The following is a 15,400-nucleotide window of genomic DNA, read 5'->3' on the forward strand; positions in this document are numbered from 1 at the left end:
TGTGGTTTTAGTAGTGCGGTGTTTATAATTTCTTTACTTCTCTGTGGAATTGCATTGCCTGTGGGTGGAGGAGAATCTGTGCAAGTCCTGATGTTCCTCAGCAGCAGGATGTGGTGCTGCACTGACAACAGAACTTAGGGAAAACCTCAGCTGCTTCTGAAATAGCTGCAGTTAGTGGAATTGGGTACGTTTTGGAGGAGAGCCACTGGAAGCACTGCATGTAATTGGGGAATTTTTAATCTACTTAGCCATGTGTTTTGAAGTGAACTTTTGAAATATCACTTCACCTGAACGCTAGTTGTTGATTACAGTTTGCCCACAGGTTGGTGGTGTTTGTTTTTTTTTCTCTGTGCTTGTTTGATCTCTAAAAAAAGGGCCAAGATTATCACCAAATAAAAGCTTACCACTGATGGGGTTCTGTGGTGTGGGTGGGAGCACTTAAAAAGTGCTTAAAGTGCTGGAGGCATTCAAGGCCAGGCTGGATGTGGCTCTGGGCAGCCTGGTCTGGTGCTTGGTGACCTGCACACAGCAGGGGGTTGGAACTGGATGAGCACTGTGCTCCTTTGCAACCCAGGCCGTTCTATTTGAATCTATGAAAAATTCAGGGCTTCTTTAGCAGTGCTATGGGGCTCTTAAAAAAAAGAAGCAACAGTGCTGGAAGTCTGTCATCTGAGGTGAGAAGGTCAGATAATGAATTCATCCTTACTGTTTTTTTCCAAATGTGAAGTCTGAGTTCACTTCTGTAAGGAGGGGCCTGGGTGATTCTGCCTTTGTTCCCAGAAGGACTTTCTCTGGGTGTAGAAATGATGTAGAAAAGCCAGCTTGTTCCTCAGATCAGGCAGAAGGCCTTGTGATGGTCTGTTGCCTCTTCTGGTCCGTGCAGCAGATGTCCTTATTGCAGCTTGGAAAAGGAGGAGTGGAGGTGAAGCACTGCTGCCCCGAGTCTCATGGGCACACAGGTGCTGCCAGCATGCTGGGATTCAGAATTCAGACAGCAGTGTCCTGCAGTCCTGAATCAATGGCAAAAGACCATCATTTGTATGAAACTGAGAGGCACTTCTGAATCATTAGGCTGCAAAAATTACTCACTAGAGCCCTTCTAAATTGTTTTAGTAATGCACAGAGACTGGATTTTGTTAACTCCACCAGCACCGCTTCCTACTGCACTGTTTGCCCAGAAGAGTTTTAACCCAGCCCTTTAATCCTGTTGTCTGGTGAAGGATAAATCAAGGTGAATGCATCTGACAGTTGCAGCTGTCAGAGAGTTTCTCTGTGGTTCCTTTCAGACAAGCAACCATATATGGGAAAAGGAGGGGGCAGAAGGAAGAAGATGAGCAGGAAGATCTTACAAAGGACATGGAGGATCCCACACCAGTACCTAACATAGAAGAAGTGGTACTTCCCAAAAATGGTAAATTGCACATATGGAGTATTTGAATGCTAAAGCAATTGCTTGAACTGTATAGAGGAAATATGCATGTGTTGTCAGATGTTTGGGCTGTGATGTCAAGTACCCAAGCTAACCATATGGAATTAGTGGAAGCTCTGCTGCCATGCCCAGCGTGTGCAGAAGTGTCCATGTGTACAATAGGTGTTAAGGAAGGATAGGTCAGAAATAAAACTCAGCACCAGAGCGTTTCGGATGTAGCAGTTTGACTTGATCTGGTTTGGGTTGCGTGGAGGAATGGCTCTGTGCTGTGCAGGTGGGACGAGCACAGCGCTCGGAGCCCTCAGTGCCTGCATAGAGGCAGCATTGTGTTCCAGTGTGAAATCAGACAGAAGCCAAATAAATGCTCTCTTGTGCTCCGACTGTCCCGACCAGATGAACTCTTCTGAACTGCAAAGACCCGACCAACAGAACAGTTTATTGATAAGATAGCAACAGCATGCTAGACGCTGATAATTGTATTTAGTCTGATGATTACTCATTAGAGCTGCAATCTTTGTTTTGCAGTGAACCCAAAGAAAGACAGCGAGAACACGCCTGTGAAAGGAGGAACAGTGGCAGACCTTGGTAAAGCACGCAGGGACACTCACCCTTCTTACAGTAAAGTCGTGTTTGTGGGGCAATAGAAAGAGTATTTTTAACTCTCAGTTTTGAGAGGAATCTCTAATTCTACTTTTTGAATTAATTCAGTTTTCATCTGCATTCCGTTTGAAATGTACTCTTCCTTTTGAGTCTGTTCCCTTGTAGGCAGTTTTGCTTTTCTGGAAGGTGACATATGAGCTCTTCTTCAATAGATGTTTTTTTCTTATTAGGAGTTAGGGTGAATTGCAGGTTCCTTGAGCTTTGCTGGCCCTCTGGTATAAGAGATAGAAAGTAGTGTCCCATGTCCTATTATACAAGGCTACATCTAGGGCACTGGGCCAGGCAGTAATTAATGATGGATTCCTAAGCGTGGAAAAATTCTAATTATCCTTCCTCTTTATCCCCTCTCTGATGTGCTCCTTTGTCTGGGACCATTGAGTTCCTGCATAAAGATGAGATAGTCTTAATGATGTGTGCTCTGCTTTGCTTTCCTCCTCGCTTCCCTCCCAAAACAAATGCAATAGTCTTTCCAATTAAGCAGTTGCACAGCTAGGAAGGACTGCGTGTGTGAGTGGTTGGGTGCATGTTATTAGTTTAATTCCCAGTGCTTTTACCTTTCAGATGAACAGGATGAGGAGACAGTGGCGACTGGAGGAAAGGTAACTGCAGTGATTTCATACTGAGCTTGGTGGAAACTGAAATCTTCATCGTTGTGCACTTACCCTGTAGTGCTGTTCAAGTGATATTTAAGACCAAATTGGTCACTGGTGGAAACAGATGTAAAGTATTTTCAGATGAACGTCTTTTGGATGCAAATTTTTCAAAGCTTGTGGTTTTTTTTCCTTTAGATTTCAGTGCTAAATGTAGACCTTAGATGTGTTTCAGGCTGTGTAAGCACCGAGGTACAAACACATGGGCAGATGGCCAGAGTGCCATTCTTAGGTGAGCACTGTGTTTCATGCTCACAAAGAGTGACTGGGCTTCTCCAGTAAGGGAAATACTCTTTTGTTAGTTGCAGTTCCTTAATCCCAGGGTGTAGAATAACCCAGAACTGTGGAACTCATGCAGCAAGTACTCAATCTGTGTTAGGTTGGGAGATGTTGCTTTTACGTTCTCTCCTAAAGGCTTGTTGGTTTGGGGTTGGCTCTTTTTGGCCATGGTCTGTGTTCTATTCACTGTATTTGGAGAGGGGGGAGGTGAGAGGATGAGGAGAGGACAGGCTTCTTTTCTGGACAGCTATGGTGAGGTCACTAAATAGGTTTGGAAGGTACCTTGTCTATGGGGGAATTTAGTTGCCCCAAAAAGTGCGGTGGTGATACTCCCGAAATCCTGCTTCAGGGGCTGGACTGTTTTGAACAGCCTTTTGTTTCTTTGAAGTGAGGCTGGCTTAGCAATTCAGGCAAAGAAAGTTATTAGAAGTTAAGTTACCTTTGGCAATGTAAGGAGATTGACTGTTGTGTTACAGGTACACAAGAAACCTGAGCCAGAGGAGGCTGTAAATAGACTAACAGTGTAAATAGCCACTGTGTACTGTCCCCAAGAGTCTGCACTGATTCTCAGCTTTCTGATGGGAGAGGAATGGTCCCTTCAGCCCGTTAATCCACGTGGCCACTGTCATGTTTGATGTCCCCTTGTTGAAACATCTTCTATTGACTTTATTAGCAACGATCTTCCAGAGAAACCTCTGCCCTCTGTTTTAGCTCCTGGGATCTGCTAGTCTAATGTCTACTATGAGTTTGTCCATCTTTTCTGTCTAACACAGCACATCTCTACTCAGTGCCTGGGTTTTCGTGGCACAGTCAAAATTTGAGCTTGGTATCTCTTCACGAGGCAGAATTATTGAGGACCAGCCTTAAGATTGGCCAGTTGGAGGTTATCCAAGCAGAAATGTCAGTGGTCATAATTTGGTGTCTGCAGAACTGTCACTCTGTACCCAGTAAAATGAGAACTAATGACTCTGATTTCCATTAGTACTCTTTTGAGGAGTGAGGGAAGAGTGGCAAGAAGTACAAGTCATCTTAACAAGGAATTGCCAAGTATGTTCTGGAGGTCTGACAACAGCTCTTAGCAGCTTTTCGCTTCCTTTATTCTGTTATGGATGCACTTTCCCTCATCCCTGAGGCTCTCCCCACTGAAAGCATTTGTTTGGGGCTGTCTGCTGCATGAGGGCTGTCCGTGTCTTGCTGCTTGCAGCCTCCTCACCCCTGTGTTCCTTCTGTGACGCAGGAGGATGAAGATCCTAACAAAGGTGACCAGAGTCGATCAATTGATGCTGGTGAAGATAACGTCACAGAACAAACCAACCACATCATCATTCCCAGCTATGCGTCTTGGTTTGACTACAACTGGTAAGAAAGTGATTGGGATCTGGGGATTTAGAGTTTTGCTGGTTGTTTTTTTGTAAGTCGTGCTGAAAGCTGGAAGAAATTACTTCCTTTGAGGTGTAGTTCATACATGTGGGCTCATCTTTTCCTCCTGCAAATCTTCCCGAGCTGAGGTCTGTGGGATTTGATCCAGCCGTTCTTAAAACCAGAAGCTGGAGCTCGTGGTGGATAACTTTGTGCAGCAGTGAGTGAGGCTGGGGTCTGTACTGTTAGCATAAAGATAGCCAGAGCTGGAGGCTGAACCAGACTGTGTTGCCTTGAATTGATTGCTTGGTCTGTGTGTGCATTCATAGTTGAGCTGACCTAAATCCTCGAGTAGAGCCATCCTTCACCTCGTCCTTTGTTCTCTTCCGCTTGGAGAAGCAGAAAAGCCAAGGAACACACAGTGTGAACTTACAGGTGCTCCAGTTTCTTTCTGAGCAGGGAGTCTCGAGGTGCTCTGTTGCAGCGCAGGGTGAAAGGCTCCATTAACTCACTTTGTAAATGGATGAGTCCCTTTGTGACTGGGGGGCCTGCTGGAGGTCAGGAGAGGCAGCTCTGCAGCTCGAGCTAAGTGAGGATTCCCTGAAGTGAACGTGGGTATGTCTGTGTGCTCTCTGGGCTTTGGTTTCTTTGGGATGCCTCTCCTGTTACTGTGTGGGTGCCCGGGGAGAGGCTGGCTGGAGCTTCCTGCAGATGTCTGTGTTCATGGCAGCAGCAGGAGCTGTACTGGTGCTCCTGAGAGCTGCATCAGCTCGTGAAGCACAGCTACAGGCCTGACACAGAAGGTCCAAAGAAACAGAATGAACTTCTCCTTGCCTCAGATGTGCCCGTACCCACCTTGTGAAAGGGGACCTCAAAGCATCTGTGATGCGAGAAAGGCTTTGGTTTGAGATTCTCCAAATCAGAAATGACCGGCACATGGAGCTGACTTAGGTTGGAGGCTGAAATAACTGCACAGCTGTGAGGCTGACGTGTTTCTGTCCCTGAGCTCTGCTTCTACCCAGAGAGGTTCCCGCAGTCCTGGAGAGCAGCAGAGCTCAGCTGTGGCTGCTGCTGCTGTGCCAGAAGGTCACTTTTGGCTCATGTCAGTGTGCACAGACTGCTGCAGCCCTCCCACATTGCAAACACTGCTTCTGGTTTGAAGCAAATGGAAGAATAATTCTAACCTACTTCTCCTGAAGTGCATTCCAAGCTGCTGTTTCAGAGCATTCATTGCTGAAATTAAATTTGTAGTAAACAGATGCAATTTATTTGATCCTCAATTCAGTTTCAGTGTAATCTGTTGTGCTGTAGGTGACTTCACTGCAAGAACTAAATGACTTATGTGCTGTAAAACCTGAGCAGTTTGTTGGTGAATCGTGCTCTTTGAGCTCTGTTCTCTGAATGGATAACAGAATGAATGATGTTGGCACCAAAGGAAGGTTGTGCTTTTGGCTGAAAACTGAAAAGATGCAAGGGAAGAGCATTTGTTTTATAATAATATATAATAATAGCAGTGTGTGCTTCCTTTAGAAGGAACTATTTTTCAAGGACCACTGTAGTTTTCAGATGTTAATTTGGATTAAGTGTGTGACATTCTAGGAGTTACTCTCATCATCTTAATGGAAATAAGTTCTTCATTTCTGCCACCTTAAAAAGTGGAAATCTTTTGAATTACGAAGCTCTCCTCTTTCAGGGCTGGCTGGATTAAATCCTCACAGTTTTCTCATTAAGATTAAAAAAAAAAATGGTACAGTCAAGGTCCATATGGACTGGGTGCTCACATTGTGATTTTACTTTGCTGTCACGACCCTCACGTGTCACACATACCATGGGTAACACAAATGCCCTTGTTAATATCTGCTGGTGCAGTGACCCTGCATGGCCAGATTTCCTTATTTCTGCTGAAAATAAACCATCGTATCTTTAATGGAAGTACTGAATTGAAGGCTCCTGCTGGAATGTTCAGGTTTCCAAGAGAGGCCCTTGCAGTGAGTGTGCTCTCAATACCCGTGGAAGGTGTTGGAGTTCCCTGTGCAAGGGTGTAGGATTTGCCATCTGAACTCTGTGTTTCCCTTACAGCATTCATGTGATTGAGCGCCGTGCTCTTCCAGAGTTTTTCAATGGAAAAAACAAGTCCAAGACTCCTGAAATGTAAGTACAGCATGAATAGAAGTACAACATGAGTGTCAGTGACAGCAAGAGTCAGTGTGCAAGAGCTCAGCATGGCAGGGGAGTTCTCCATGTCCTTAATCCTTCCCTTGCTTCTCCTTGTGTGTGCTTAGCAGGTACTGAGTGTGGGTGCATGAAAGAAAGGAGCACCTGTGACTCTAGGGCTTGCAGCTGGATTGTGTCTGAGTTACTGTAAATACGAAGGCAACATTTAATAGCAGTTATCAAGAAAAAATGAACCTAAGTTTTTTCCAAGCAGTGTTGGAACAAACTGTTGAATGTGTCCTGAACAAGGTACAGGATCCAGTATCTCCCAGAGAAATCTGTAAAAATATCTGTAAAAATCACAGCATGGCCTGGGTTGCAAAGGCCCACAGTGCTCATCCAGTCCCAACCCCCTGCTGTGTGCAGGTCACCAACCAGCAGCCCAGGCTGCCCAGAGCCACATCCAGCCTGGCCTTGGATGCCTGCAGGGATGGGGCATCCACAGCCTCCTTGGGCAACCTGTTCCAGTGCCTCACCACCCTCTGGCTAAAAAATTTAAGGTACTGTGAGCCTCAATGACCCCCATAGTTCTCCTCCTCTTCCCATAACACACTGTGTTTTTGGGACGTGGGAGCTGTGTGTGAGCACTGATCACCACATCAGCTGTAGGATGAAGTGTCAGACTGTGGAATGGATTTTCCACACTATTTTTGTTGATGTCATAGTTCCTTGAGCAGGTGATGGATAATTCTGGGGCAGGTGAGGGCTGGAGTGTGAATGTTGGGTAGTCTGATTGAAATCAGAGAGCTGGAGCTGAGCCCTGCTAAAGAGAAACACTTGTTTGAGTAGGTTCCAAACCCTCTCATGACTCTGTAGTTCCTTACGTGCCACTGACATCTCAGTGGAGCTCTCTTGGTTGAATCTAAGATGAAACTGAATCTGTCTCATCTCCCTGTGGGATCTGCACAGGACTTACACATTCCTCATTCAAAATATAAGCACACTTGTTTAAGCAGCTTTAGAGAAGCTGTTACAAAACAATCAAAGCAGCACAACACCAGCTGAATGCTGTTGGTCTGTACATGGAATGATTCTCCTCCACTCTGCCTTGGCAATGTAAGGAGGTAAGCCAGTGGTTTTGCATCAGATGCTCGCCTTGGCTGTCTGCTGCAGTGTCATTCTGAGCATTAGTAACAGCACAGCTCGCCTTCCCCGAGCATTTTGTTCCAACAGCAAACTGAGTTATTCAGAGGAATCCCCAAAGGCCATTGATTAAAGGAAGGCAGTCAGCATCAGGCTCTTGAGCAGTGTGCTTTTTCTTAAAGCTGTAAACCCAAAACCTGAGAGCTCACCAAGGAAATCGGGTCGGAGCTCCATTGAATGTTTGACTTTGACAAAGGAGCTGTTCTCATTGTGGCTGCTTCATCTTGGTTGCAACTCTTTGTCTTGCTGCAAAGCAGCGTTTGGGGCTTTAAAAGCAGTTTTCTCATGAACTGCTAAATAAAATACTTGAGGAGTCTTCTCAGTATGTTGTTCTAATGTGTGCAGAGCTGTGTGTTTTTCATACATAGCACTTCTCCAAATTTGCATTTTTCCTCAGTTTCTTCTTAGTGCAGATGCTCAAAGGGCTGCAGCACCTCCCTACAAAGCCAGGCTGAGGGAGCTGGGCTTGTTCAGCATGGAGAAGAGAAGCTGCGGGGTGACCTCAGTGCAGCCTGCAGGACCTCAAGGGAGCCTTAAAACAGGAGGGGAGTCAGCTCTTGGAAAGGGGAGAGAACAGCAGGACAGGGGAATGGTTGGAAGGTGAGGGAGGGCAGATTTCAGTTGGCTGTGAGGGGGAAGTTGTTTGGTGTGAGAGTGGGGAGGTGCTGGAACAGCTGCCCAGAGAGGCTGTGGATCCCCGTCCATCCCTGGAGGTGTTCAAGGCCAGGTTGGATGGGGCCCTGGGCAGCCTGGGCTGCTGTGAGATGTGGAGGTTGGTGGCCCTGTGTTGGTGGGGGTTGGAGCTTCGTGATCCTTGAGGTCCCTTCCAACCCAGCCATTCTGTGGTTCTATTCTGCTGCTCCTGCAGCAGGTAATGCAGGCAGACTGCAGGTGGAATTCTTGGAGCTCAGTCTCTGCTCAGACATAACTGAATTTTGTGAAGCTGCTGATCTAACCTTGTGATAGAAATCAGAAATTAACCTTTTCCGCCTGGAGAAGGGCTGGGAGACCTCTGACACCACGAATGATTTTGAGCCTGCAGTCTGTATTTGGAGTTCCTCCATGTATCTGAGATGCTGAGGTAGCTGTAGCTGCCATCAGCTCCTGTGTAACAGGTGCTAGTTTGTGACTCCACTGCCCAAGGAGTTCTGCTGCCTGCCCGTTCCTATTGGGCAGCTGATTTTCCTGGCGAAGCTTGAGGACAAATTGAAGAATCATTTCCCCCTCAACCTGGTTACAGAGCAGAAGCTGGATCCAGAAATGTGGGTTTGCACTGATACAGCCTTCATGTGGAATCTCATGCTTCCTTGCTCACTTGACAACAAAACATCACTGCTAGTTCTCTCTTTTCAAGTGAAGCAGATTAGGGACTCCTCATCTCCCAGTTCCTACATTATCTTATTGCTATTTAGGGATTGCAGGAGCAGCATGTGATCTTGGCTTTGTGCTTTCCTTTTAATAAAATAACCCTCCTTCAGAATGGAAATGTCTGGCCTCCAGCTTGGTTCTCAGGCCAAACAAAGCTCTGTGTTTGCAGAGCCCACACAGGTTCATCCTTCTGACAGCAGGGCCTGGGGCTCTTTTCTGTCTCAAAAGGGATTTTAGCTAAATACAAGTTGACTTCATCTTTCTTGCTGATAACAAGTCACAGCTAATGGGTCATGTCACTGTAGAAAACAGGCTCACTTCAGGATAAATGTTAGGGATATTTCTGTCTTAGGCTCCCTTCTACACCTATTGATGTGAGCTTCACTGGTAAGTACCGAGCTTGTTTGTGCAGCCAGGAGCACAGTGAGGTGCACTTCTCAAAGCAGCTGGCACCCCAGTCTCTCCAGGAGTGGTCAGAAGTGTTCCTGGATATCCCTCCGTGGAAGAGGGCTCCATCCCTGGAGGTGTTCAAGGCCAGGTTGGATGGAGCAGCCTGGGCTGCTGTGAAATGTGGAGGTTGGTGGCCCTGCATTGGTGGGGGGTTGGAGCTTCATGATTCTTGTGGCCCCTTCCAACCCAAGGCATTCTGTGAAGAAGCTCCCTTTTGTTTCTTGCCTATTGCACCAGTGTTCAACATGAAGTCCAGCACCTGGTCCCAGAGTGTTGTTCCTGCAAGTCCAATATATAACCCACACAGAAGTGAAGATTTGGTATTTTGGCAAGAACAGGTCTTTGCAGCATCTGTCTGCTTATGTCTTGTATGGGAAACACGTTGGTGTTCTTTCTCTGTACGATTTGCACTCCATACGAGGCATCTCCACCTTGAATTTTCAACAGAAGACAGAAATCTCTTTATAAAAAGCTGTTTTGAACAGGTCTTCCTGTGAGGATCCTTCCTGTGCTTGTTTGCAGATTTGCTTTTGTCCAATCTAAGGAACAGACTGATGTTATGGCAGTTCTTTGGCCACAACAACCGCATGCAGCGTTACAGGCTTGGGGACGAGTGGCTGGATGACTGTGAAGAGGAAATGGACCTGGGGGTGTTGGTTGGTGCTCGGCTGAACACGAGCCAGCAGTGTGCCCAGGTGGCCAAGAGGGCCAACAGCATCCTGGCCTGCATCAGAAATGGCGTGGCCAGCAGGAGCAGGGAGGTGGTCATCCCCAGTACTTGAATACCCCTGCACCTTGAGTGCTGTGTTCAATTTTGGGCCCCTCACTACAAGAAAGACATTGAGGCCCTGGAACGTGTCCAGAGAAGGGCAATGAAACTGGTGAGGGGTCTGGAGCACAAGTCTATGAGGAGCGGCTGAGGGAGCTGGGGTTGTTCAGTCTGGAGAAGAGGAGGCTCAGGGGAGACCTCATTGAACTCTACAACCTCCTGAAGGGAGGTTGGCGTGAAGAGGGGTTTGGCCTCTTCTCCCAGGCAACAAACAGGACCCGAGGAAATGGCCGCAAGTTGTGCCAGAGGAGGTTTAGGTTGGACATAAGGCAGAACTTTTTCTCTCAGTGGTCAGGCACTGGAATGGCTGCCCAGGGAGGTGGTGGAGTCACCGTCCCTGGCAGTGCTCAAGAGGCGTCTGGACGAGGAGCTGTGAGATGTGGTTTAGTGCTTGTGGTAGCAGCGGTGATGGGAAGGTGGTTGGACTGGATGATCTTGCCAAGATCATGGATGATCTTGAAAGGTCGTTTCCAACCTTGTGATTCTGTGAAACTCTGTTAGGCATCAGCATCCAACATGAGCTCTGTACCACCTCTTCCAGATACCTGGCTTACCGCAACTTCATGATCGACACCTACCGCCTGAACCCCCAGGAGTACCTGACCAGCACTGCCTGCAGGAGGAACCTGACTGGAGATGTGTGTGCTGTCATGAGGTGAGGAAACATCCATCTTTCAGCCACTGCTTTCACTAGAAGAAAAGGAAATAGGGCTGAGTTAGCAATGAAAATGCCCTGGTAGACAAGATAGGTGTGGGCAATAGAATGGGCAGTTTGAGTTGGAAGGAACCTTTAAAGGTCATCCAGTCCAACTCCTCTGCACTGAACAGGGACACCTACAGCTAGGTCAGGTTGCTCAGAGCCCATCCAGCCTGACCCATCCATCCTGCAGTCACTGTGCTGTTTCATCAGCAGTCTGTTCGGCCTCTTCTTATAACCAGAGTATGTTATACTGTCCTTTATTTGTGATACTCTGGGTGCTCACTGAACCTACGGAGTTGGGATCTTAACCTTTAGTGTCTGCTATTTATTAAGCACATGGAGCTTTTTTCAGGATTCCTGGGTTTGCAGTTTTATCTGTTTCACCAGTTTTAAGTTGTAAGGTGCAGCAGAGCCCTGTAATCTCTTCACTGATGGAAAGTTACTGATGGTAGATCCAATGAAGAACAGCTACGGATAGGTGAGAGAAGAAAGAAAGGGGTTGTGCAGCCCTCATATTGGTATGATGCCTGCAGATGGCTCCACGTGTGCAGCCTAGCTTTGCTTCGTCTTTAATTAAATGTCCTGTTGTTCTGTTACCATGCTATATTTTAGGTATCATGCTGAAGTGATAGTCAGGTCCACGCAGTATGTAATATTTATTGCTCTTGTGATCAGTGAAGATCTGTAGGAGCTGATGAGCCTATCTGATCCAAAACCAAAGCCTATTGTTTGGCTGACTTTGCAGTCTTGCTTTATTTCTTAAGATTTGGATTTGTCCTTTTGTTTCAGAGTGCATGCTTTTCTGGAGCAGTGGGGTCTCATCAACTACCAGGTGGACCCGGAGAGCCGCCCCATGGCCATGGGCCCTCCTCCCACCCCTCACTTCAACGTGCTCGCAGATACGCCCTCCGGCCTCATGCCTCTGCACATCCGCACCCCGCAGGTGAGCCCTGCACTGCCCTGGGGGTGGGAGGCAGCTCTGCTCAGTGTCATGCAGGGGAATATTGTCTGCACGTGCTGAACATCTTCCACGAGCTCAGAAACAGGCCTGTTGAGTCATATCGTATTATAGAATCCTAGAATGGCCTGGGTTGCAAAGGCCCACAGTGCTCATCCAGTTCCAACCCCCTGCTGTGTGCAGGTCACCAACCAGCAGCCCAGGCTGCCCAGAGCCACATCCAGCCTGGCCTTGGATGCCTGCAGGGATGGGGCATCCACAGCCTCCTTGGGCAACCTGTTCCAGTGCCTCACCACCCTCTGGGGGAAAAACTTCCTCCTCAGATCCAACCTAAACCTCCCCTGTCTCACTTTAAAACCATTCCCCTTGTCCTATCACCACCCACCCTCACAAACAGCCGTTCCCCCTCCTGTTTATCCACTCCCTTCAAGTACTGGAAGGCCACACTGAGGTCTCCCTGGAGCCTTCTCTCCTGAACCAGTCCTGCACTGTGTGCAGCTGGTGCTGTGTAAAGGCATCTCCATAAGTCATCGTGTTGAGCTGTTTTGTTGATTCTGTGTTCTGCTCAACGTTTGTCTGAAAACTCAGGATACCTTTCAGCTCCTGACCCTCTGTCCTTCCTTTCATGTTTGTTCACAGATCCCAGCTGCTCAGCAGATGCTGAGTTTTCCCGAGAAAAACAAAGAGAAACCCACTGACCTGCAGAACTTCGGACTTCGCACGGACATTTACTCAAAAAAGACTTTAGCAAAGGTAAGTGCATTTGGATTTCTTTTCCCCTGTGGCTTCTATTAAGCATTCTTCCTCAGTTGTCCTCCTCTAGATGACAGTGAAATGACTTGTTACTCTTAGATTCCCACTTTAGATCTCACACTGAGATGCCTCCCTGTATTCATGTTGGATACGCAGTTTTGTAGGAGAGGACCACGTGTCTGTTCCAAACTATTCAGTGCTGTCAGTCTGCAGGCACCGAATTCATGTTATCCTTATTTGATATTTTAATTTCAGTTAAAACGTTCTGAAGTCAGCCAGGTGTCAAATAATTCAGTACAGAACCAAGAATTTTTCAAGCAGAATCTTGAGTACAGAACTGAGAATCTCTCAGCAAAGTGCAACGTGTTGCAGTGAACGTGTCTGTGGGATAAGCAGGGGTTTGTTTGCTGTAGTGGTAACGTTGTGGAAGGTGAATATCTGAGTGGGTCAGATAACAGATTCTTCTCCTTCCATTATTATTTTTTTAAAGTTCTGCACAAAGAAATCAGTATTTCATGTTTTCCTTATTTTTTGTAGAGTAAAGGTGCCAGTGCTGGAAGAGAATGGACGGAGCAGGAGACGCTGCTGCTGTTAGAAGTAAGTTCATGGGGGAAAGTTGAAGGCCAGGAGACAAAACCATGCAGGATATTACACAATAAGGAAAATGGACATGTAGGTTTAGTAGTTTTTTGAAGTTGAGGTGGATGATGACAACGACATCCTTTTGCTGGAGCTGTTTACAGTGGGAAGCAATTCTGAGACCCAGCAGCTGGAGAGATGGGAGGTGGAGTTATGTGTGTGCAGGAGGCTGTGTGCTGTTGCTGTGGCTTTTGGGCTGGTAAAAGGTTGCAGTTCTCCCTCGAAACTGTATCTCTTTCTTTGACCATCTTCTCTACCAGAGCACTGCTGCTACACAGATAGAGTGGAAGCATCTGTGTGCTGAGGGACGTCGTGTTCTTTGAGGTTTGCTTCTATCTGATTGTAGCTGCAACCCAGAAATTAAATGCTTAGGAATGTTTGCACAAAGTCCAGAGCAGATCTTGCAGTGCAGGGAGGTCTTTGCATTGAGCAGCACTTAGCAGCACACCATGCCCTTCAAGGAATGCTTTATCTGCACCTAAGAACATTGTGAAGTTCTCTTGATCTTTACAAGCTCTCCAGTAAGCCATAACATGTTCAGGGAGCTGCAAGCAGCCACTTTGGAAGTTGAATTATTTAACACGCAGACTGTTTTCCTGTGCTTTGCCTATTAGTAAAGGAAGCTTTTTATTTGGTAGCCCTTTCATCCAGCACGTTAATTCATTCCAGGTTTGGGTGCCGGTCTGCACACTGCTCCATGCCTTCCTAGCAGCCTGGGGAAGGACTTTGCTTACGGGGGAAAGCAGTGAAGATGTGGTGTTCTGACAGGGCTTATCCTGATGTGCTGGCTTCTTTTACTCCTGTTATTAATATTAAATGTTTGTGCCTTACACTCACACATAGCAAGCAGCAACCTAATGAAATAGTCCAGACAGCATATTCATTTTTCTTTCAGAAAAACAAACAAAGTCTTGAGATTGCAAATGTATTTAATGTGAATTTCAATTATTAATGTTCTCATTCTTCGTGGATTTAACCTATGAATAAATCAGTAAAGAGAGAATACCAGTTCAAGCATAAGTAATGCAGCTGTAACGAGGCAGCTCAGTCCAATTAAATCCTCAGGGCAGCTTTGGGCAAATATATGTGTGGTGCAGTTCCAAAGAGTAAACGGTATCTAAGATAATTATCTAAAATAATGCCCATCCTTCCTCCTGTTGGCTGAGCAATGGGGAGGGGTTGGGTTTCCCTCCCTGCCCCACAGCTCTGCCTCTCCGTGGTGTTGCAGAGCTCTCAGCTATTTCTAGTAGGACAACAGAAATCTAACAAGGAGTGAAGGAGAGTGAGTACAAAGCTGCTACGTGGCTGTGAAAAGCAGAGCTCGATCTGATATGCCAGAGTGGTTGCAGTGGGGAAGCAATGACACGTAGCTAGATGGATTTAGGGGAAGTGGAACGAATGCTGAGTGTGGAATAGATACTTCCCCACGAGTCTGACCCAGTGAACTGAGCAGTGTCACATTGCTTTAAACACTGCAGCAAGGCTGGGAGGAGGCTTGGAGAGCAGATCCTGAGCAGTTTGGGAACTTCAGTTCCAGAGAAGCTTGTCTGATCCACATCATTCTTCTGTTGAGCTTTTGAAGTCCCTCCCCTCGTTGTCTGCCCTGTGGGCTGCAAGGTCCTGCGGTGTTCTTTTCCCCCAGCTCACCTCAGCTGCAGCACAGCTTCCCTGGGCAGGGCTGGCCCATCACAGAGCTACGTGGTGCAGTGGGCATCTGGAGATGGGCTGACTTAGACTTGGTGACCTCAGTGGTTTGTTCTTATCTTAATGAATCTACGCTCCTGCTTCCTTAGGGAAACTCAGGTGTCACAGGGAGACGGGTGGAAAGCAGGAGGGCTTTGTTTTCTGCACTACATCATACCTGCAGGTGTGTGCCATGAGAAGCCCATGGCGGCTGGGATTTGCCACAAAGATGCTCAGAGGGCTGCAGCAGCTCCCTACAAAGACAGGCTGAGGGAGCTGGGCTTGT

General features: G+C 47.0%; 1 protein-coding gene across 1 annotated transcript in view; it reads left to right on the forward strand.

The window, feature by feature from the left end:
• SMARCC1 (SWI/SNF related, matrix associated, actin dependent regulator of chromatin subfamily c member 1) overlaps positions 1 to 15,400 on the forward strand; it is a 61,354-nt gene that overhangs the window by 17,998 nt on the left and 27,956 nt on the right. The window contains exons 11-19 of the mRNA XM_019616729.2: positions 1,287 to 1,411; positions 1,955 to 2,014; positions 2,651 to 2,688; positions 4,256 to 4,377; positions 6,457 to 6,528; positions 10,923 to 11,036; positions 11,871 to 12,024; positions 12,679 to 12,792; positions 13,330 to 13,389. Of these exons, the coding sequence (XP_019472274.1) occupies positions 1,287 to 1,411; positions 1,955 to 2,014; positions 2,651 to 2,688; positions 4,256 to 4,377; positions 6,457 to 6,528; positions 10,923 to 11,036; positions 11,871 to 12,024; positions 12,679 to 12,792; positions 13,330 to 13,389 (859 nt within the window). The remainder of the gene's footprint in view (positions 1 to 1,286; positions 1,412 to 1,954; positions 2,015 to 2,650; positions 2,689 to 4,255; positions 4,378 to 6,456; positions 6,529 to 10,922; positions 11,037 to 11,870; positions 12,025 to 12,678; positions 12,793 to 13,329; positions 13,390 to 15,400) is intronic.

Source organism: Meleagris gallopavo, chromosome 6 (genome assembly GCF_000146605.3).
Source record: "Meleagris gallopavo isolate NT-WF06-2002-E0010 breed Aviagen turkey brand Nicholas breeding stock chromosome 6, Turkey_5.1, whole genome shotgun sequence".
Classification (NCBI taxonomy): Eukaryota; Metazoa; Chordata; class Aves; order Galliformes; family Phasianidae; genus Meleagris; species Meleagris gallopavo.